The 23,153-nt window shown below is 48.4% G+C and overlaps 2 protein-coding genes across 2 annotated transcripts; one reads left to right on the forward strand and one right to left on the reverse strand.

The window, feature by feature from the left end:
• The first annotated feature begins 2,345 nt into the window (after positions 1-2,345).
• LOC121588151 (cytochrome P450 4c3-like) lies at positions 2,346-14,365 on the forward strand. The gene is made up of 5 exons (XM_041905796.1): positions 2,346-3,059; positions 6,197-6,312; positions 11,154-11,433; positions 11,509-11,578; positions 11,711-14,365. The coding sequence occupies exons 1-5, from the start codon at positions 2,840-2,842 to the stop codon at positions 12,687-12,689; spliced, it is 1,665 nt and encodes a 554-aa protein (XP_041761730.1). The 5' UTR covers positions 2,346-2,839; the 3' UTR covers positions 12,690-14,365.
• Positions 13,553-22,659, reverse strand: LOC121588141 (cytoplasmic FMR1-interacting protein). The gene is made up of 8 exons (XM_041905784.1): positions 22,247-22,659; positions 21,783-22,018; positions 21,294-21,473; positions 18,542-20,050; positions 16,093-17,472; positions 15,779-16,017; positions 14,924-15,071; positions 13,553-14,847 (listed from the first exon to the last, which is right to left on the reverse strand). Exons 2-8 carry the CDS (start codon positions 21,990-21,992, stop codon positions 14,650-14,652), a joined length of 3,864 nt encoding a protein of 1,287 aa, XP_041761718.1. The 5' UTR covers positions 21,993-22,018; positions 22,247-22,659; the 3' UTR covers positions 13,553-14,649.
• Positions 22,660-23,153: the final 494 nt, after the last annotated feature.

Here is a 23,153-nt window from a genome sequence, read left to right on the forward strand (position 1 = left end):
ATCGATCATCGGACGGTGCGTAAGCGTAAGCGCACTGGCGATGGTCAAAGGTAACGAAAGCAATTTTCATGCGCGTGCGCGTGCTCGGTCCGTGACGCGGCCGCGCCCTTGTTCGCTGAATGAGGTCTTAATTCCAGGCATATTAAGGGGAGTAGTAATCGATTTATGCAATTAGCTTTAATAATAAATACACCGATAGTAATGATAACGCTAATAATAGCTTCCTCATTGCGCCCTGATTGTTGACATTAAAATGACAGTGCCCATTCTGCGGTGGTTTATTTTTTGCTCCAGCAGAAGCTGCTTGTTTTTTTTGGGTCGCTGTAGCTTTTACTTCCAGTAAGGAGTGTACGCATTTTAAAGAGGAGCTATCGTTGTTTACAGAAGAAAGTAAATTAAGATATTGGAACTTTGACATACAGGTGTAGGACCTTGAAGTCATCGGGAAGAATGATCTGCAGTGATCAAGTAACTTGAAATTTTGAAAAAAAAAGTTAGATATGAAAGTTTCAATTCTCGAACGTATTTCAGCAATGAAGTTACAGCCAACTGGCCGTATTCTGCCAATCGACCGTAGTGTTCTGCTTCATGAATCTTTCGTTGAGATTAAACTGCGATGAGTGATTGAACAGCGATGAGTGATTGAAACCTAGAATCGAATCTCTAAAGATTCATGAATCTACAAAGATATATGATTCCATAAAAATACATAAATCTCTAAAGATTCATGTATTTCTGAAGATCTGAAGATTCAATGTAGCTCTGGAAATGCATGAATGTTTAGACCATAATGACTATCAAGACCTAACCTACAGCCCGTGGTACAGTCGTCAACCCGCCATAGGTTCAAGGACGTTACGCCAAGAAGAAGGAGAAGAAGAAGAAGAAGAAGAAGATGCTTAAGATATATAAATATTTTGAGATTCATGAACCTTTCGAGATTCATCAAGCTTTAATCCTTTAACTCAAGTTTCAGATTCATTGGATTATTTAAAAGATTCAATGCCATTCATGCTGAGAAAGATCTCCGGAGATACCTGATCGACAAATTCGATAAAGAATAAATTATTTAAAATGTATTAGAATCGCTTGGTTCTACATGGGCATCATAAAAAAAGATCTCAACTCGAATTGTTTGTCCATGTCGTCGTGTATTTCGTGACCGAAAAGTGTGATAGACTCAGATATAAGAGACAGATTGACGATCATTTGGCCACAAGCTGCTCTCCATAATCATTTGAAACAGAACACAACACGTGAAACCAGACACATGTCGTCTATTCTTCTTTGACAGTAGAGTTAATACTTTAGTAATTCAGTGTGTTGTCGATTAGCTGGGGAATACATAACACACAGGTTAGGTCCCAAAACAACTCTACCCCACCAACGACAACACAGTTGAATGATTTTTAATGTAAAATTAATCCTTCTTTAGGTTAGCTCTAGATACGTCTTGAACTTGCGACCTTTACCGTGACAGGCGAAGTACGTTGCCACAGCGCTATAGGTCTTGTTGCATTCAGCTGTGTTAGAATGTACATATAAAGTAATGATGGTTCACTGTCCGCTTCGTGCAGCCCAGCCAACTTTTTTTGAACCGCAAATAGCGTTAAAAGAACATGCAAAATACATGCGGAAGTACAGCATTGTTTATACCTTTGCAAAAACGATTGACATGCTTTATAGAGAAAAAGAACAAACACACAAAAAATATCGTTATGACCTGTCACATTCTGTCATTTTCCAGAGTATGCCACTCAATAAATTTTGCCCGGCTGTCACCGCGCATGAGATGGAAGCCAAACAGGAAACCAAAAAAAAAAAAGCACATCCTTTCCAATCAAAGCAACAAAGAAACCTCCATGCGATCGTGACATTCAGCCAACGGCCGGCGAGTCCTAGAGAGTGTGCCGGCCGGATGACGATTGTACCCGCGCTCCCGTTCGCACTAAGCAATAAATGCACTAAGTACCCTATCAATAAATACCGAGCACATGCGGCTTCACGCCCAGCTTCTAGGTTAGAGATGCAGTCGGGCGGCAAGGCCTCACCTTAACATTGTCTGTTCAGGCATCCCCTTTGAAGCCCTTGACAGTTCTTGTCAGGTGCGAGTGAAATGACCGAAATAAACAACAGCAACGCACCGAAAGTCTGAAACGTCAGCCGGTGGAGCCGATTTTTCGTTCGGGTCACACGCGCGTGCGCGCGTTGCTCTCCGAACGGGCGTTCGGGCGCTGCACGATCTTCTCCGCTAATCCGCGCTCCCGCTTTGCACGCTCGTTCGCAGCATTCGTCATCTCGCCGAAAAGGGAAGGTGAGGTGGAGCTTATAAATATTGGACTATCGGAAATGAAGCAAGTCAGTGTGCGGTGACCACTGCTAGGCAGCTGACATCAGGTGTACGCGCGCGCGTTTTCGTGAGACTGGCCCTCCACTACCGCGGCTTTAAAGGGAAAGGAAAGCCACAAAAAAGAACTTTAGGGCGTGCGAATATCTTTGCGCGTGTGTGTGTGTTTGTGTATTTACTGTGACTGTGACACGAGCTCGTCTCGTGGTTTTGTGACAAACTAGTGATTTTGATGCTTCATTGTTCGGAGGTTTTGCAGTGCAGTGACAGACAGACTTCTCGAGTGTGATCTCGACTGCTCGTGAAAATACAGCTGCACCATTCTCACTCAACCACCGGGGCGGATTGCTCAGGCGACCGGCCAAACCACCAACCAAAACAAACGCTCTCTAGCACCTATCAAACGTACGTGCTCGCGCACGCTGAGGACCCACGCCCGCGGCCGCGTGCTTGCAATATTCAAACGGAGCGTTTGCACGACCGCAGCAAAGCATGGAGAGCCTTCTCGGCGGCAGCCTGCTACTGAGCAAGCTGTCCAAGGTGTTCACACTGTTCTCGCCCGTCACGCTGCTGCTGCTGACCACCGTGTCCTGCGCGATCTACGTGTACAACCGGCGGCGGGCCCATATCGTGCGCCACATTGACAAAATTCCCGGCCCGGCCGGCCTGCCCATCCTCGGCAACACGCTGCACATCAACGTGGACCACGATGGTGAGTAATGCATGCATTTCGTGGCGCTAAAGAGACCCGGCAAGCAACAGTTCATTCTATTCCGAACACGTCCTTGGCGCACGTCCTACACCACCGTGCCTCGTGTCTAACGGGCAGGTAGCCAGGCAAGCGAATAGCACCTTCGTAAACCACAACATCCACTTCTACTTCCTTGTTGCCGGAGTCTGGGCAGGCCGCAGCCGCGGTTCACTTCCTGCTTCGCCCGAACCAAACGGCACCCCAAAATCTCTCTAATCGGCAGCGCAAACAACGGCGCGGAGCGAACGCAACCTTCCGCGAGGAGTTCGTACAAAGGTTATCCAAAGCCAATCGCATCCTCCAGTTGCTATCATACGAGGCGTCAGTGACATCTTCCCACCCCTAGTATTGGGGTTCGTCGCTTGATCGACCGGGGCTGATGGTTTATCTGCGCGTGGCTGTAGCATTTTTTTTTGCTGCGACAAACCAAAACCGACAAACGCAGACACCATTTGCATTTCAAATTGTACCAATCGAACGAGATGAAGAACATGGACTGGCTGGCTTTTTTTTGGTTGACCCGTTGTGTGTTCCGAAGAGGATTTCTGTTCGTAAGCTTATGCTGCTTCGTGACATAATGCAATTCATTTATGGAAAATTTGTCTACTAAAAAAGAACACAATTTTTACACGTTGTGCCACCAAGAATTTAATGGCCAATAATGGGTTCTTTTATTTTTGTTAATTAATTAAACAGTACAAGAAAAAACACAAACACACACAACCTCCCATGCTAATGACCACAGCAATCACTCGTTAAATCGAAAGATTTCAACAGCGATAAGCGACGAACCTTTACTTTCCCGCGCACTTGATGCGTTTGTTTGTTTTTTTTGTTGTGTTCCTTCCTCCCCCCCCCCCCCCCTCTCGCATTTATTGTCGTAATCTTCCGGTTGTGTGAATGGGGCCCACCGCGTGCGGCGCAAACTGTTCACCGTAACAACCCGTACCGCGCGTGGTGGTCAAGGTGAGCGCAATTACCAACTGGCGCGCCGAGCGCAAGTGAGTGTGTGTACTTGAAGCGTGGTGCACTCGCTTGCACGTGCTCGCAAAACATTTCAAGTTGAATGGTTTTGGGCTTTTCACTGTCACGGGTAAATCGATCCAAAGCAGGTTTGAGCAAGTACGCTACTGCTGTACATGCACAAGGGATGGGGTTTTAATCCCGCCAGTTCACGGTGTTACATGGCAGGGGCACATTTCATTCCGCCCTCGTTCGCATGTGTGAGTGTGTGCGTGTGTGTGTGTGTTTGTATTTGGAACGGTTAAACGAGCCGTTGGGTCGGGAAAGGACGGTTGCATAATCGGCTTGCATGCTGCTAGCGGGGAAGCTAATCATGTATCTTTCCTAGTCGCAGACTAAACTGGCCCCTTACACACACCCGGTCACAAAACGGGCCGTCCATTGAAATTCGTGTTCCACCCAATTTTTGTGTTTTTTTTTTCTTGAGCGACAAGAAAAAGATCTTTCGTAAGCTCTTGCGCGTCCAGCGACCGAACCGATACGCAACCCACACTGTGCAACGCATTCCCTTCCGTCCGTCTGCTCGCACCGAGTGTGGCACCGAATAGTTCGAACAAATGAAACAAGCTTGTTTAAGGAAAGATACGCGTTTTCAAAGCTGAATTACGGGTTTGCCTTTCGTGGCGCGTAAAAATCAAATGGGAGAGCGTGAAACGCTACTTTCTGTCGGTCTTCTTCGTCGCCTGATTTTTCGATCAATCATTCGTCGAACGAAACACGCTCTGGCCCGTGGGTCTCGGCTCATTTGGCCCCATTGCTTCCCGGCGCACATATTTTTCAAGCACGCTGCCCTCCTAACGCCTTTCGGTGGTCCGGCGAAGACCTTGGGATCGGTGACATAATGCCCCGTACGATGGAGGTTGCTTTTGTTTGACGGTTGACAAAAAAAAAAAAGCTGGGACCTAAACCGGATAAAACACTCCACTAGATCTGTCCTGCAAAGCGATAAGAATATCTGCCAACTACGAGCGAACCAACTACGCGTTAGAGACAAGCAGCGTGCGTTAGATTTTCCTTTTGAAAGACCACTTTCACTATAAAGCTTCCTTTCTACGAGCTTTCTCTCTTGCAATCTCTAAAACCAGAGACAAAATGTTTGCTCAAAAGTATCCACCAAAAATGATTTAGAAATAGAAACAGATTATTACATATTAAAGATGTGTTACATCTCAGTAAGCATCATCGCGCTCCAATACAAATGCCGTATAAATGTGTTTCAACTAATTCAGTCTGTAGGTGCCGCATTTTAAATCATTGCCTCTCTAATCCAACGACGAAAAAAACAAAATCGCCGCGAGGCTTTGCTTTGTAAAATGCTATACGACGAAACGGTGACTGACCACTGCCACTACTGTGACATAGAGCCGGTTGACTCACTGCTCCGCCGTGTATTGTTAAGCTATTGTGCGTTTCAGCACGCAACCATTTTTCCCAACATTTTCTTTTCTCAGGCTACGTTTGCTCGATGCTTGTTGCACAATCCACAAAGGTTAAACTAGCCCAAGAAAGAAGCATAAATGCGATAAAGGATGCACCGCATTCAGCACGAGACCATCGCAATGCAACGACAGTGGCTTTACGAGCAACAGTTTTATCGTTGGGCTCATCTCCCCTCATAAAGGGTGTTGTCGCGTAGTATACTGTCGATGCGCATTAACCTTCACGTAGATTTGTTTTATTATAGACACTGTTGTAAAATTATACAGATTAGTGGGCTGTACAATCGTTAGCAATCATGATTTGTGAAGAAAACAAAACAAAACATGGGTAGAATTAAAAAAAAACTTTAATATCGTATCGTAAACGAAGAACTTGTGCGATGGAAAAGCGACGAACAGAAAATAAAATGAAATGTACGAAATTAAGCGGAAATGAGGAAACATTTTCCAATCAAGCGGAAACTATAACAAATTACCTGCATCGAAACGATCCTGTCTCCCTCCTTTTAATACACCATCGTCTCCAAGGGTCTTCTTTTGCGTCATTTGTTAAATGAGTTGGCACTTTTCGGTTTTCCCGTGGTTTTGCACAAAGCACAAAGCTTACCCTATTTTTCTGTGTCTGTGTATTTGCAGAAATTTTCAACCGCATCATCGCCATTCGGAAGCTGTACGGAAGAATCCAAGGGTTCAGCAGGGCGTGGAACGGCCCGCTGCCGTACGTGATGATCTCCAAAGCGAGCGCCGTCGAGGTAAGTTCGAGGAGTTTATGGTGCGCGAAGCCTTCCAGAACACGGCCGGCACCCGCCGTTCGCCCGAAACGTTGCATCATCGCGACGATAAAAGTTAAAGTGATTAGAGCCGCAAAGGTGGCGGTTGTAAAACGAGGAAGTAAATAAGCGGGAACCTTCAGCGCATCCTTCCACGGTCCCGATCATGACCTCGGCATTGTCTCGGCGCTGATGCGCGGCGTTGTGTTGATTAAACAGACACGACGGCGCTAACACGCTCGGCCCATCGGCTCGGTGTCAATAAAGCAGGGCCGGGGGAGGTCACCCCAAAATCGTAAAAGGCGACCAAAACCACCGGTGGGTTAAATGGGAAAACAATCGACCGCGCGATGACAATCAATCGATCACACTGCCATATAAAAGGATGGATTTTGGTACAATTACTCACCATCAGATCACACATAACATTAAAAAAAAAACCTTAGTGGCCAGCTTCGCGCCATATTTTCCGCTTGTAAACTACCGCAAGGGCGCCCGTGTGTGTGTTTGTCTGTCGGGCAAACAATAGACGAGCTGTTTAAAATCATAAAAAGCCATTAGAAGCAATGTGCGCGTGCGATCGAGCTAGAGCATCTACCACCGGAAGCGGTCGGCTTTTATGGACCACCCCTACCTTCGTGTGTTGCACGAAGATTCTAAGATCAGTTGATTGTGCAAGACATTACAGGAATTTAATTTTTATTTTTTGTTTTGAAAAAGCTACATAAAAAAATCGATGGAAGCAAGCATTTGTGCATTTTGAAAAGGTAAAAGTGAACGTGAACCTGTTTTTCGTTTTCCTAAGGCATCCGGGAGAGTTTGTTTATGGCGTGAAGCGAAATCGAAACGTCGCAAACGGGGCACACAGCAACGCTTCGATTAGGCTTCTCGAACGTTCTGTATTCCAACGCCTTGGGCGTCTACTGTCGTCAAAGAGCGAAAGGGAGACAAAGAGCGAGACTAACGCAGCTACTAACGCACATGGCGAGACAAGCATTTGATGGAAAGAAGAAAACAAAGATAAACACGACGGCACATCGACGAGAAAGCAGACGCACCCAGATAACTGTACCGTTTCGCCTTTGGATGGTAAGGAAATTTCTTCTAGAACAAAAAACGAACGCTCGATAACAGTAAGAGACGAAAACTGATCACCGAGAGCATAAACAAGCGTAAGATCGGTCCAAAACAGCCCCCGGAAGGAGCCCTTCGTAGAAAAAAAAAACACTTCATGCAGTAATAACTAAGCAAATTATCTGCTTACAGAAGATACTAGCAGCGCCTAGCGCAATGTGTACTTCAAGTCTTTTGGCTGTCTACTCATATTTTGCCGATTTGCGCCCAGTGAGCTACATTTGCCACTTTAAATGTTAGCAAACCTTTTCTTTAATGTGCAATACATCCTTCTTTGCAAAGGCATTTCTTCCATCCAGTTACCTTATTCTGCGCAACTTAATATAAATTCAAGTTTGAATAACCGGTTTAAATTATCATTAGAAAAAAAAAACACATCGTCATAACACCATTTGATTGGCAAAAACGATAAGTCAGCAAACAAACAAACAAACGTAAACATGCAAACGAAAACCTTCGATCGACACTGCTTGAGAGCTCCCTGAATTCTTCGACGTTGCAACCGAAGGATGGACTTTTTCGCCTGGTCACACCATTCCATACAGCATCTCTGAGTGAGCTCCAGCCAAGCTGAAGCTTCCCACTCCGCTCATTTCTTCCATGCGCAGTTCTAAACCATTTCTTTTGAAGCAAATATTTCGAGAATTAATGTTCGGGCACTAGGTTTCTCGCCTACAGAGGCCCAAGTCTCCATCTTTTACTGTTGATACGTTGTTGCTATCCGTTGCTTAAACCGTTTCTTTGCTTGTCGACTAAAACTCACTTCTAATGCGAGGTGCTGCCAACGATGCTAAGGTCAATACATTTCAGCTCTTGCCTCTGGCCATGCTGCCTTGCGGGCATGTGTTTGCTGTGGTCGCTTCTGGCCGGTTCGGTTCGCTTCCGCCAACGTGGTGCTGTGATCTTGTGCAAAGAATTAAAATTTGACTATCTACACATGCAGCGCTCGATTCGGGTACGCTTAAACCGGTTAGCGCATATTCAACCCCCTTCCTCCCGCTTCAGGTACGCCAGCAAGGGGGCAACTTTATATCAGCGAGAGACACAAACGTTTAATAAACAAATACGCACCCGCCAAACCTAGTCTAGCCACGGTGGGAGCTAATGCTGCCCACCGCTATGTTGCTATGTTCCGGTTTTGTTCGGTCTCGGCAGGCAATGGCCTGACCTTCGGACGGCTAGGAATCAAAATTAGGTTGTCTCGAAGTTACAAAACCATTTGTCGATTTCAATTTCACCCAGCAGGCCGAACATCCCGAGCCCGTCACATTTCCGATGCGTGCCGACACTCGCCAACTCCAGCACGGCCGTTTGCGATCTGGTAAAACAAAACACGTCTAATGATATTCCATTAGGCAGCATTGCAACAGATCGTTGCTCCGGCAGGTTTGCGCAAAGATAAAGGTAGAAGCAAATTAAAACAAAACCTTCGCTGCGACGAAGACAAAACAAAAAACAAAACAGCATGTTCGACAAAGATTCGACGTTGATGGGCATTAGACGTCTTTGTCCACCCCGCCGGACACCGTTTTCGTCAGGCATCGTTGGCTGAACTCATTATACAACATAGTAATCTCGCAGGTTTGGGCTGGTTTCGACTCACCGAAGCGCTAGCCCCCCCGAAAAAAAAAAACTGCTGCTTTATTTCATTTTGTTTAATTTAATCTGTACCAATGGTGGCCGATTAAAGTGATCGTTTCTGATTACGCATTTACGACTTGCCGATTTTACATCTTCACTTGGTGGTGCGCTACGCCAAACGATAAAGTAAAGCCAAAGTGGCAGCTGCTGCTTTACAAAGATCAGCAACACGCAAGCCCGTTAAAGAAATCAATCTCTTCGCTTTAATCAAAACCGAGTGAAACTAGGCGATGCACTACGTAATCACACATCGTTGGCAGCGGTGGCTGAAATTTTGGAATACAGCAAACCCGCACACGGTGCCAGTGTTTGGCGTTTTGAACCTCAGGCAAACAACCTTCAACAGCCGACACAGAAAATATCGTTTTAACAACAAAAAAAAGGGAAAAATCAAACACGTGTATAGCCTTTCGATTTAGCGGCAGAGGAAGAAACGGTCACAGCAGGCAGTGGAGAAACAGACGAAACAGAAAACTACGTCCTCGATCTATAGCCCGTGCGCCCGTCTCTTTTTATTGCCAATCTTTCCTCTCGCCCGCCCCCACTCCCCTGTAATCGTCCACACACCATTGTCCAACGGTTTACAGATAAACTCCGATAGAGCCACCTGACGCCCTAAAAGCCCAAAACAGTACGGTGCTCCCACTCTCGATAGGAATGGCCGAAAAATGAGCGTCTGTGCCGATACGTTAGACCAGCACAAGGTTTGCCTTTCGGATGAGATCTGCGGATCGAAAGCGGTCGTTTCTGTAGTTCGTTTTGTTTGATGATTAACTACACTCCACAGCCAGCAGGCAGCAACTCCGCTGTCGGGTCGGAATTTTAAGGATGAGCCTTAAAAGCGTTTACTAAAGATAGGCTGCAGTGTACAGTGTTTTGTGTCCGTCTGCCACCGCAATCCCAATTGACGACCTTGACGATTTCAAGAGCAGGCGTTGGCCTACGGTTGAGCAATACCTGGGGAATGAACCATTTCCCACGGTCTTCGTACAGTGCATTGCGCTTGCTTCATCGTACGCAAGGTATTTTCGAATATCGTGTACAGTAACGAGCGGAGAGCTGTTCTTCAGTTGCTGGAGAAACATCCAATACCACTGCGGGCGACTCCAAAAACCTCTAAACCGGATCCCGATAAGATGTGCAACTAAACTCCCAACACAGGATGACCCTGTTGGCACTCTTCGTCCACGCCTTGCACTCCTGGGGGTTATGATTCTTCGCTGAACGAGCAATGTCCTCTGTTGTGGAGTAGAACTGCTAAGAAATTAAGGTAGAAAACGAACTTCAATCTTTATCTCCAAAAGGCCTACCAAAACCGGCTTGTGCTAATATATCCCGCGACAGAATGAACGATCCGAAGAGGTCGTTACTCTCTCTTTCGATGGTTTTTCCAGAACTTGCAGAAGTAACCACAATTGCTCCGCAAACACAGCCGTCCTAACAACCTAATCAAAAAAGTGTTAAATAGATGTACCAAGCGATGGGAGTACATTGCGCGATGGCGTAAATTTGCGCGACAACATGTATGGTGCAACGATCTCCTGTCGCAGTTTTGTTTTGTTCTATGGGCAGTTCTACAGCGCCCACCAGAACTCTGAGTGAACATACACCATGCTGGTGCTCGAATTGGGCGCATTTTTTCAGCAGCGAATGCCAATCGAAACGGCAAACAAGCGAAAATCCTCCAAACGGAGATGTGTTTGATTCTACGTCTGTTGGAGTAGCCGTGACGTCCGTGCCGTTAGAGTCTGATGCGCAGTTGTCCAAAATGTTTTTTATGTGATGCGGATTTAATAGCTGCTTTTGCAAGTCGCTGCCCAAAGTCCAGACACACAAATGTCACGCACTGTATCATCCGAAACCGAAGTTAACCTTGGAAATTTTTAAAATACGATCCCTTTCACGGCGTCTTGAGCGCGCTTCGACCAAGCCAACAACAGCGCTTGCTGCTGGAGCTGTTGTTAGGTGATAGCATTGGCATCTTTAGATGCTCCAGTAGGGTTCGCACTAAATTGAGTCCATCTCTCTCTCTCTGCATCACCCGACAGCGCATCCTTGGCAGCCAGAAGCACATCGAGAAGAGCCACGACTACGAGTTCCTGAAACCATGGCTCGGTACCGGGCTGCTGACCAGCGCCGGCAAGAAGTGGCACCCGCGGCGCAAGATCCTCACGCCGGCGTTCCATTTCAAGATCCTGGACGACTTCGTCGACATCTTCCAGGAGCAGAGCGCCGTGCTGGTGAAGCGCCTCGAGGCGGAGCTGGGCAACGAGCAGGGTTTCAACTGTTTCCCGTACGTGACGCTGTGCGCACTGGACGTGGTGTGTGGTAAGTAGGGCCTGCCGAGCGTCGGGCGGCATCAGTTATCGTATTTAATTATGTTTTCGCACTCTTTCGCCACAGAAACGGCCATGGGCAGGCAGGTGAATGCGCAGTGCAATTCCGACTCCGACTACGTGAAAGCTGTGTACCAGTAAGTGCGACAGGGTCAGGTCCGCCTCCTCCAGCGGTGCTTGATTGTAATCTTTGTGCTACGTCTCCTCTTCTCCATTTTTTCAATCTCTCTTTCTCTCTATCCCGCTCCCAAAACATAAACCACACACAGAATTGGAAGTATCGTCCAGAACCGGCAGCAAAAGATTTGGCTACAACCAGATTTCATCTTCAAGCTCACGCAGGACTACAAGAACCATCAGAAGTGTCTCGCCATCCTGCACGAATTCTCCAACCGCGTCATCCACGAGCGGAAGGAGGAGATCCGACGCCAGAAGCAGCAGCTGGGCGACAAAAACAACAACAACAACAACAACAGCAATGGCGGTGGTGGTGCTGCTGGTGCGGATCAGGACGGCAACAACAACAAGGACGACTATCTGTCGCACGAGGAGCTGGGGCGCAAGAAGCGGCTCGCCTTTCTCGATCTGCTGATCGAGGCGTCCCAGGACGGTACCGTCCTGTCGCACGAGGACATCCGCGAGGAGGTGGACACGTTCATGTTCGAGGGGCACGACACGACCTCGGCCGCCATCTCCTGGATACTGCTGCTGCTCGGCACCGAGCCGACCATCCAGGACCGGATCGTGGAGGAGATCGACCAGATCATGGGCGGCGACCGGGAGCGCTTCCCCACGATGCAGGAGCTGAACGAGATGAAGTACCTGGAGGCGTGCATCAAGGAGGGGCTGCGGCTGTACCCGAGCGTGCCGCTCATTGCCCGCCGGCTCACCGAGGACGTCGACATCGACGGGTACGTGCTGCCGGCCGGCACGACCGCCATGATCGTGGTGTACCAGCTGCACCGCAATCCGGAGGTGTTCCCCAACCCGGACAAGTTCAATCCGGACCACTTCCTGCCGGAGAACTGCCGCGGCCGGCACCCGTACGCGTACATCCCGTTCAGTGCCGGGCCGCGCAACTGCATCGGCCAGAAGTTTGCCGTGCTGGAGGAGAAATCGATCATCTCGGCCGTGCTGCGCCGGTACCGGGTGGAGGCGGTCGATCGGCGCGAAAACCTTACGCTGCTCGGCGAACTCATCCTGCGCCCGAAGAACGGGCTGCGCATACGGATTTCGCGGCGAACCTAGGGCGAACCTCTCTTCCGTAGCAGTTAGCGGCAGGGCGCGTTATGACAATAATAGATACTACGCGGGTGCATGACTTCAGGGCAGGGAAAGGCGTGTTGTGAGCTGATGTATTTTTCTCTTTTCCCTCTATTTTTTTTGTTGTTGTTTGTTTGCGTGTTTGCTGAACCGAGCTGTCAGCGTTTTGCGTTCAGTTATGAATAGATTGGTTGCGTTTATTCATAATATTGAATCATTGCGGCCGTCCTCTCAGTCTGCTTTCAGCCCGTAAGAGCTTTTCTGTTTTTTTTTATATTGGGACTTTTACTTTCTTTTCCCCTTTCTTTTTTCTTCGGGTGTAGCTAGTAAGTAAGAATATATCGAACTTTTGTTTTAGATTTTAATGATGCGAAACATGTAGGACGCCTACGACAAAAAATGCATACTGGAAAAGCGGCACAGCACACGAAAGATCTATCTGCAAAACAGTTGCACGTGTCACGATCCCGTACGAAAAACGCGAAACGAAAAGCGAAAAAAAGAGCCAAAGCATTCAGAAACCAGAGCGGCAGAGTAACGACGGGATCGAAATGATCCTCCCAAAACGATCGCGATGCAATTGTATAGTGCGTAATGGAAAGCAACGATTTATGGTAATAAGTTGTAATAAAAACTGACACATATCAACACACACACACAAACACGCACAACGCCGGTCTGGCTAATGCATATATCGATAAATTGTATTATGAAACGTTTACATGCTTGGTACAATTATTATTACGTCTAAAGCACTAGCTTAACAGTAGGCCCCGACAGTTACGCTCCGCCGTGTAATATTTTGTTGTTTTTCTCTCCCCTTCTCTCTCTCTCTCTCTCTCTCTCTCTCTCTCTCTCTCTCTCTCTCTCTCTCTCTCTCTCTCTCTCTGTCTCCCCTTGCCGGCGTTGCGACGCCAGTATGTGAAGCATGAAATTTGGCCATTTCATTTGTGTATGGAAGCGCCTACCGACGGCCGATTTTAGCGAAACGCATCCTTCGCCCGTTACGCTACGTTTTATTTTGTGTTAATTTATGTTTGCGATGTAATTCCCTTCGCATCCCGTCGGACTTGCTTTCCGGCGGATGAACGTCGGGAAGGATTTGGTGTCTTTCCTTTCCTTTCCTCTACTTCCTCTATTTGGCGTAACCGTCCTACGCGAACATGCCGGCCTTTGCAGGCCTTGCTAGCGGGTGGACGGTCCGGCGAGTACGACTGTACCACGGAACCGCCGCTTCCCCCGTAATTCCTTTCCTTTTTACCTTCACTTAATCGCTAGCAGTGTCTTAACCTACTTAACACACAAAAAAAAAAGAGCTGATTTGGTGAACAAATCCTAAGCAAGGGAACTGCTGTTGCGGGTGCAACCAGTACAGCCTCCATGGAGAGATAAAATGTTAAACATAAAATGAATTAAAACTGAAAACACGTAACCGCTCTAAACCGGACTGGAACTCTGCGCGCTAAAGTTTCTCGCGAGCCTTAATGATGTATTTTTTGTTGTTCGTTTACCCATTTGTGTGTTTAATTCTGATACGTATAGGTTTTCTATTTCTTTGTGTAATGATAATATTACCGCAGCATTATATATATAAATATGAATCGTACACGAATAGCTGTCGTAGATGGCGCTGGTTCCATCGACGTGCAAACAATATAAAAGTATGTAAACTAGCGTAATTGAATTAACACGTGTTGATTGCGCGTGTGCGAGTGCACGCACAACGAGAGGCGTATGCATCAATGTAAATGCGAAATAAAGCATCAACGAAAAACTACAATCTCAGTTGGAAAAACAAACGGTCAGCCGAACGGGGGAAGGGGATGCAAAATGCAAACCGGGAAAATTCCTTTACCCTTCACGTGCGCTTCCGCTGTTTCCCCCCACTCGGCTTAGACGATGTTACCATTCCGCCTAATGCAAAGTTGGCATCGTGGCCCGCGATTTACTGCGCCCGCAGCTTGTTCGGATCGTGGTAGTGCGAGGGCGCCACGCTCGGGTGGGGCGGTGGCGGGAAGCATCGCACGTGCTCCACGTTCGAGCCCTCGATGTCGTTGCTCTTCAGATACTTGTTCAGCACGGCAAAGATCTGAGAGTTGAGCACCTGGAAGCGGCGGATGCGATCGACCATGCGCTTCAGATTCTGGTTTGGAGAACGGGAAGCAAATACAATTAGAAGACACGGTTCGTTCACTTCCTTTGGGGCACGAGATACTTACGATTCCCTTTACCGTGTCGTCCTTGCCGTCGACGCGCTGCACGCGCAGGATGTGGTAGCAGAAGTCGAGCGCCTCAAACTTGCGCTGCTGGTTGAGCAGCACGATAATGGTGCAGCCGGCCCAGTGAAGCCCTTCGCCGAACAGCTCTCTGCAAAAAGAGCAAGGAAAAATAAATAAACGGCATTAGTGGTGGGAGCTCGGAACCGGACCTACCCGATTCCGATTCCATGCTCGGAATCAATTACGGAGCTGATTCCGATGCTGGAATCGATTCTGATTGAGGAGTCGATACCGGAGTCGATTCCGGATTCGATTCCGGATTCGATTCCGGAGTCGAATCCGGAGCCAATTTCGCAGTCGATTCCGGAGCCGATTCCGAAGTCAATTCCGGAACCGATTTCGATTCCAGAACCGATTCCGATTCCAAATTCGGTGCCGATTCCGGAACCAATTCTGAATCTGATTCCGATTCCTGAGCCAATTCCGGAGCCGATTCCGGAATCAACTCCGGACCTACTATCCGGAATCGATTCCAGACAACTTCGGAGCTAGCCGGAATCGATTCCAGAACCGATTCAGATTCTGTAGCCGATTCCAACTCCGGAGCCCATTCCGGAAACAATTCTAAAGCCGATTCCGGAACCAATTCTGAAGCCGATTCCGGAACCAATTCTGAAGCCGATTCCGGAACCAATTCTGAAGCCGATTCCGAAATCAATTCTGAAGCCGATTCCGAAGCCAATTCCGGAATCAACTCCAGACCTACTATCCGGAATCGATTCCAGACAAAACCTCCAATTTTCCCATCACTAGTAAGCACAATTACAGCAGCTTTGTACCAAGAAATATACTCACTCAACCATGTATTCCGTGCCCGCCACCGGGATGCAGTAGACGAACTGTAGCGCCGACCAGAGGCGATGAAACTCGGAACACTCGTCAATGTTCATCACGCCATTGATCGGTGGCGGTCCCATCCAGATCGGATCGTCCAGGAATGATTTCACCCGCCCGAGAATGACCTCGAAAATGCTCAGCCCGCAGCACAGCCGTTCGCGGGTCAGCAGGTCCCCTTCGCGGGCAATCATCGCTTGCTGCAAATGCAAATGCAAAGGTTAGTTCCGACTACAAAACAAAATAAAAAAAACCCGCTCTCGCTCCCCCATTACCTTTGCCGTGCCGAGCTTTTCCACGTTCGGCACGATCTGCAGCGAGGCGTACTTCGCCTCCAGCCGCTTCTGCTTGCTCTCCGGCTTCTCGCCGTCCTTGCAGAACGGCCGGGGCAGAATGTTCTGGAAGGGGGCGGCGTGCAGCAGATCGCACACCTCCTCCTGCGACAGGGCCTGCTCGATCAGCAGACAGAACAGCAGCGAGTTGCCCATCTCGCGGAACGACTGGAACAGCTCCGTCTTCGCGTCCGGGTACTGCACGATGTCGACCAGGTGGGCCTGATAGTAGCTCAGCACGCCGGGCGAACCGTAGTCGCACAGCGGCAGCTTGCAGCACTTCGGCATCGCCGACATGAGCGTCTTGGTGAACTGCAGCAGATTGCCCTGCACCAGCGGCTTCACGATGTCCTTCAGTATGATCTCCATCACCACCGCGATGCCCTGGTAGCCGAGCAGGCGGCAGATCGCGTGGAAGTGGGGCGCCCCGACGAACCCGTTGTACTGGCTGTACTGCGTCGAGTAGGCCGCGTTCAGCGGCTTCGACCCCCACAGGTAGTAGTGCGACATGACCGGGGCCTTTTCGCGCGTGATCGGCCCCGAGAACGCGATCTGCAGCTTGTTGCGCACGAACCGGTTGGTGGCCGCGTTGTAGCAGTAGTTGGCGAGAAAGTCGTAGTTCAGCTCGACAAACACGTGCAGCGTGATGCGCCCGTACGGTGCGAGCACGTTGTGGTTCGCCTCCTTCAGCATCGCGTCGAAGTCGTCCAGCGCGAGCCACTTGGACAGCAGCTTGTGGCACAGCTTGTTCACCGACAGCAGTGCCTCCAGCTCGACCACGCCGGTAATGTCGCTCGCCTCGAACCGGCAGATCGCCAGCTCGAGGCTCTTCTGCATGTCCGCGTTGATGCGCTGCGTGATCAGCTTGTTCAGATCGATCGAGCGGCCGAGCAGCTGGACGTGCCGCTGCTTCAGCAGCGTCTCGTACCGGTTGTTGCGCGGGTAGGACTGGAAGTTGAACCCGAGCACCTCGCACTCGACGCGGAACCGCTTGTCCAGGTAGATGCTACCCGCCAGCTGCTTGTAGTGCGCAAACACCTGCTCGCTCAGCTTGTACACGAACTGGTCGAAGCAGAGGTTCACCTCCGCCTCCACCTCGTCGTACAGGAACTGCTTGCGGAAGATGGTGAGCGCGTACAGGGCGGAATCGTTGTACAGGTCGAGCGGGTAGAGGACGTACTCCATCATCGACGGTTCCTTCGTGCGCAGTATGTGGTCGGTCAGGATCCAGGGCATCGACATTTCGATCGGGAACTGGATGCGCTTCTCCATCGTGATCAGATCGCTACACTCTTCGTTGTGCTGGTGGCGAACGGTACATTTCTGGAATATGGAGGGGCGGGGAACGAACGGTTCGGTTAGTTTTGGGAAGGTACATCTTTTCAAATTTAGAATCAAAATTACATTATTAACATTTTTTAGAACACGAATAAGTTTGACTGCATCTGTAGACATCTGATGCTCATGATTTAAAGCCCATTTGTTCATAATTTTAATTGACGTCATCAACTGGATTATGTCTCAAATTAGAACTAGTGTTGGATTTCATGAATCTTTTGTTGAGATTCATTCATATGAATCTTAAGTGATGAGTGGTACAAATCTCGAGTAGAATCTCTAAATATTCATGAATCTCCAAGTAATCATGAATCTCTGAAGATTCGTGAATTTCGAAATATCTCGAAATCTCGAAATATTCATGAATCTCGAAAGATTCATAAGTCTCTTATGTTTCACGAATCTCCAAGGATCCATGAATCTCTTAAGGTTCATGAATCTCGAAAGATTCATATATATCAAGGAATTCATGAATCATTTGAGCTGTATGATTTTCAAAATATTGAAATTGCCCAATTCTACCTAAAACATACCCTTCATGGGTTAAAGCTTCGCATGGACCGTCTCCCCGTAGCAAAACAAACTATCCGACTGCTTGTTACTTGCCAAGAAATCTCGATAGCCTGTTATAGCCTGGCATGACCACGTAGGTTGTTACGCCAAGAAGCAGAATAGGCACAAGCTCAAGCTCTATGAATTATTAGAGATTTATGAAGCCCTTGAGATCCTGAGTTACATCTTTCGAGATTCATGAATCTTCCGACATTCATGTATCTTTCGAGATTCATTAATCTTTCCAATCGAGATTCAGATTAATTGAATCTGAATAAGATTTACCAAACTCTAATTAGAACTACTGTTGGAACAGGATTCTTAACGACCTCTTGTCGATGTATTTTAAAATCATCTTCGAGAGTTGGTCTGGAGAATTGACGTCTAGTGCAATTTTGCCTGCTAATTACGATAGATTCTGTCTACTAGACTTTTATCACAACTTTCAAGAAGTAGCCAAGCTAAATCTTTCGAGTGAAATGGGGGGTCTCTCTATACTTACGTTTACTTTTCTGCCCATCGTCATCTCGAGGTAGAACTCCCGGTACCACAGCTGCGACAGATCGCAACACTTTTGCAGCGTCTCGCTGAAGCTCAGCAGGTACGTCCAGTAGAAGGACGCCTTGTGGAACGCGTCGATCTGCGACAGGCACGACCCATCGATGTCCTTCCGCAGCGTGCGCTTCCCGCCCGACTTGTCCGCTATCAGCGATTCCAGCATCGTGCGCACCATGTACAGCTGCGTCGAGGACGGGCCCACGTTCAGCCGCGGCACGTTGATCGCAAACCCGCTGTCCGGGTCCTTCTTCCCCTTGAGCGCCGGATCCTGCGACGGTTCCGTGCCCTTCTGCCAGTCCGCGCACGTTTCCCGCACCGACATCACGATCGACCGGATCAGGTCCTTCTTGTTCTTGACCGCCTTGCGCAGCGGCTCGCGCAGCACCAGCTGCACAAAGTCCTGCAGCTCGGCGTAGATGCTGCGCCGGATCGCCTCGCACAGCACCGTCTCGATGCGGGCCATCAGCACCTGCAGCCCCTTGATCATCGCGATCACCTCGATCAGCGCAAACTTCTCGTCCTCGGTGTAGTTGTACCGGGTCGCCCGCTCGTACTCTTCCGCCTCGGCCGGGCACTCCTTGTTCTGGTGGTGGTCGGTCGGGTGCAGCAGCTTCCACGAGTACAGCTCGGTCACGACCGAGGTCCACTCGGACAGGAGCTGCAGGCCGCGCAGCGCCAGATCGGCCGTCGACTTGTTCTCCCCGTCGGTCGCATTGTCCTTGTACGTCGTCGTCACCTCGTTGCTGTACCGGGACAGCTCCGAGATGTACTTCACGTGGTCCTCCCGGATCGTCGGCAGGTGCACCATCAGGTCCGCCTGCGGACTGATCGCGGTCGAGCTGGACAGGGGCCACTTGCTCGGATCGAAGTGCTTGCTACGCTTGATGTAGTTGAACGGTGCGATCTGCATGTCGCCGAACAGCGGCACCACCTCCAGATTCTTGAAGATCCGATCGATCCGGTCGAGCCGCAGCTTCTTCTTCTGGTCGAGCTTGTTGATGTTGCAAATCTCCGAATCCATCAGAAACAGCCCGAACCCCATCACCTTCACCAGCATGTGCTTCTCCTCCGGCGTCATGTACATCTTCGAGTCGTACATGTGCACGCAGATGTTCACCACCTCCGACAGCAGATCCTCGTACCCGACGATCTTCTCCAGCGTGTCCTTCACCGTGTCGCGGATTTTGTTCTGCGTCGCGAGAAACATCGACAGATTCTGGGACTCCTGCAGGCTGTGCGAGTCCGTCATCACCTTGAGAAACTGGGCCGCCCGCCGGTACGTGCTGTAGTCGTTCTTCACGCTCGACTTCATGTTCTTCAGCTCGTCCAGCACGGCAAACATGTTGATGAACTTGCCGAGCGTCAGCAGGTACGCCTCGGACACGAAGTCTTTCCGCTTTTCCGCGTGGCACAGCCGCTTCACCTCGCCGGAGAATGCCTCTATCGCTTTCCGCTACAGAAAAAAAGAGCGCAACAGGGCCACCCGTTTCATTAGTGAGGCAGTTGGTAGCTATTTCTTTTGGCAGTGGTTTAGGATGTAAAAGGTCTAACAATCAAGGTTATTCTATTCTTGCAAATCGAGTTGTCTCGACGTCGAGTTTGAATATTGTTAAGGAAATTAGTCCCTACTTTGCTACAAAACTATCCTTCGTTGCATTAAAACGTCTTTGCGTTCTTTCGATTCCAGAACCGATTCAAGCCTGTCGTTATCGACCTCAAAGCCCTAGCGGGAAATAGATCAAATTCGATGTTTTGGGATTTTTAAAATAAAATATTTCAGTTTTCTGCTATAAGCAATTGAGTACTGATATGTGTTAAAATTAATTAAAGCAAATCATGTATACGCCAGAGCTTTTTTAGACAAAATTTGATGGACCAACATGAGAACAGCCTGAATTATTAGATGAAATGATGTAATAATAAATCAATAAATTATTCATAAGGAAATTCGTTATGTTTTAGGCTAAAGTTCTAATTTTGCAAGCATATTTTAATGCCTTCTCTGGGAGTTGGTCTGGCTATTTGTCTCCTACTGCGATGTATTTTTTTATATTTTATATATTTTAACAGTTTTTCTATAGAAATACTTTATATATTTTTACCAGACGGCATGAATATTTCAAAGAGCAATCGAAGTCAATTTTCGTGACTCAAATCCAGTAAAAGAGTAGAATAGGCCTCAGTATTGAAATTTCCAAGTGCGGTCTTCCAATTCCTATTAGGCCTTTTTGGGGGTCAATCAGCTACATTTTTCAAATGGAATTAGCGTTATGTTAAAAACCAATATTTCTATTGCAGTTACTCAACATTTTTGTCTGTCCTAAACCCTGCAATAGCATCAGTCTACTGGTAGAGATCGGACAATGGGCTATTTACTACAAAGCAATAAATCATCACGCAACTTATCTGCCATGGTACTTATTTTTAACATTTTTCTTTACAAAATCCAACGCCTGACTCCTGGTAAGCAATTGGTTACGCACTGAATGAGGGAAACATAAATTCCAACATCATATGTTTCTCGCCCTAACTGCCAGCCAGTTGCTGCGTGTCTCAGTCCAACCCTTTTAGAAACAGACGTGCATTTGACCATTTACTCAATTTAATTCCAATTTTTTTAGCTAAACGGCCCGTTTGATTGTTGTAGTGCGTTGATTGTAGCATGCCAAATGGCGGGTAGGGCAGCGAATGCTTACTTGAAAGTACATGAAGTTAAGCAGCTTGTTCACTTCCGGGCTGAGCACCTCGACCGTTTTCTCGTAGATTTCCACCCGGTTCGGCTGCTCGTTCGATTTCGGCTGCGGTATGGCGCGCGAGCAGCACCGCCAGGTGTAGAGCATAACCGCATGCTTCTGTCCCTCATCGAGCAGTTGGTTCTGGAAAGCAGAAGCAAAAAGGGGGGGGGGGGGAAGGAAAGCAAACGTTCGTTAGTACGGTGTGTCCACAATCATAAATGCAAACCCCCCGGAGGAAGGGGGAGACTGCGTGGCATACTGAGCATACCGCGTTTATGCTCCACCATGCACATCCCCGTCTAAAGTATGTAGGGCAAAGATTGTGTGAGTGTGTAAGTGGGGTGGGACAACGGTGTTTACATGCAAGAGAGCTGTCTGAGTGTGTATGTGTGTTGGGAGGGGGGGGGGTGGATGGATGCATTACAAACAAGCGCTTTCAAAGCTACTGACCAGATTCGCATGGGTGGTCGCCTCCTCGATGTATTTGGCGATCCCGGTCACGAAACCGTTCCGATCCTCGAAGTTGGTATCGAAGTTGGCCTGGTAGACGACGGAGCAGGGCTGCGCCTCGATGCAGGGCTGCTCGTCCGGCAGCGGCAGCTCGTCCAGCACCTCCACGTTCGACAGCGCGTCCGCGAGCGTGATCTTCTCCTGGGCCATCGCGGTCCGGGGTGTGATGCTGGATGCTGGAAGACGCCCACAGTAACGCGGTGCACAACGGAAGCGATTCGTTTACTTTGTTAACTGGCCGCACCGTTATTTACTCGGCAGCAACGCGCCCCCGATGCGCATCCGGCGGACGAGTTTAATGCACGTGGCTGGTGCTAGCCAACCTATCGCACTGGCAAACACCGTCCGGGTTGGGCACGGTTCTGTGATGAAATGGAGCTCCCCATTCACCGCACTGTACTCACCGTTCAGGAAGGTGTAAATATGACTAATGCTTTGGTTGAAGTTGCTGTTGCTGCTGCTGTTTGCTTACGATGATGATGCTGATGTTGATGACGATGATGATGATGCTGATGGCGATAAGTATTGATTGGTGCTAATGCTACGGCAGAAGGCGAGCTGCGTACGAAAATGCACACATCTGCACACTTTGCGCTACGAGCTAGAGCTAACTTCACTCGCTGAATGCACTTTCTGTGACGATACGTGGATTTTTCCTATCTGTTTTACTGGAATGTCCGATAAAACACTCCTTCTCGAGCGGTTTCTTCTTTTTTCTTTTGTGCTCTTCCCCCTTCTGTACACAATCACCCTGCGCGAGAGTGTGTACGTGTGGGTGTGTGTGTGTGTGAATGACTGTTTGTACTGTTTTCTTTTCGAGCGTGCCCCTTCAGAAACGTCTCGTCACAGCCCGGCAAACATGTAGTGGTGTGCTCGTCCCAGCACAGACGTCAACGCACCAGAAACGGCCCAGCCCAATTAGCAGAACGAGACCGACATCGAAACGAGCTATGCGAACAGAAAGTGTCACTTTTGCTTTGTTGTGTGTTTGTTTCTTTCACTCAAACTTTCATTTAGTATTTTTGTTATTGTTATTTTTTAATATGAAATTAGAAGTGCCTGTAGTCAAAATCTGCTTTTACAAAATGCAATATGATTTTTGTTTTTAATTTACAGTGGAGCGCCGATTATCCGGGCTCTTCGGGACTCGCCCTCGCACGGAAAGTCGAATAACACGGATAATGAGTCTAAGTATTTATTTTATCACAAAATCCTGGTTTGTTTTTGAAATAAATAATATGTTTTGGTAAACCTAGCCAGTTTTATAAACTTCATGTTTTTCCAATGAGAATATTTGAAATGTCCCATGAA

Source organism: Anopheles merus, chromosome X, assembly GCF_017562075.2.
Source record: "Anopheles merus strain MAF chromosome X, AmerM5.1, whole genome shotgun sequence".
In the NCBI taxonomy this organism is placed as follows: domain Eukaryota; kingdom Metazoa; phylum Arthropoda; class Insecta; order Diptera; family Culicidae; genus Anopheles; species Anopheles merus.

Bases quoted from the DNA above. Each gene is read 5' to 3' on its own strand.
- LOC121588151 (XM_041905796.1), top strand. From the start codon at position 2,840: ATGGAGAGCCTTCTCGGCGGCAGCCTGCTACTGAGCAAGCTGTCCAAG. The intron at 3,060-6,196 runs GTGAGTAATGCA...GTGTATTTGCAG, and splicing joins CATCAACGTGGACCACGATG to AAATTTTCAACCGCATCATC. The intron at 11,579-11,710 runs GTAAGTGCGACA...AACCACACACAG, and splicing joins TACGTGAAAGCTGTGTACCA to AATTGGAAGTATCGTCCAGA.
- LOC121588141 (XM_041905784.1), bottom strand. From the start codon at position 21,992: ATGGCCCAGGAGAAGATCACGCTCGCGGACGCGCTGTCGAACGTGGAG. The intron at 20,051-21,293 runs GTAAGCATTCGC...TTTTTTCTGTAG, and splicing joins TTAACTTCATGTACTTTCAA to CGGAAAGCGATAGAGGCATT. The intron at 14,848-14,923 runs GTAAGTATCTCG...TCTCCAAACCAG, and splicing joins ACGACACGGTAAAGGGAATC to AATCTGAAGCGCATGGTCGA.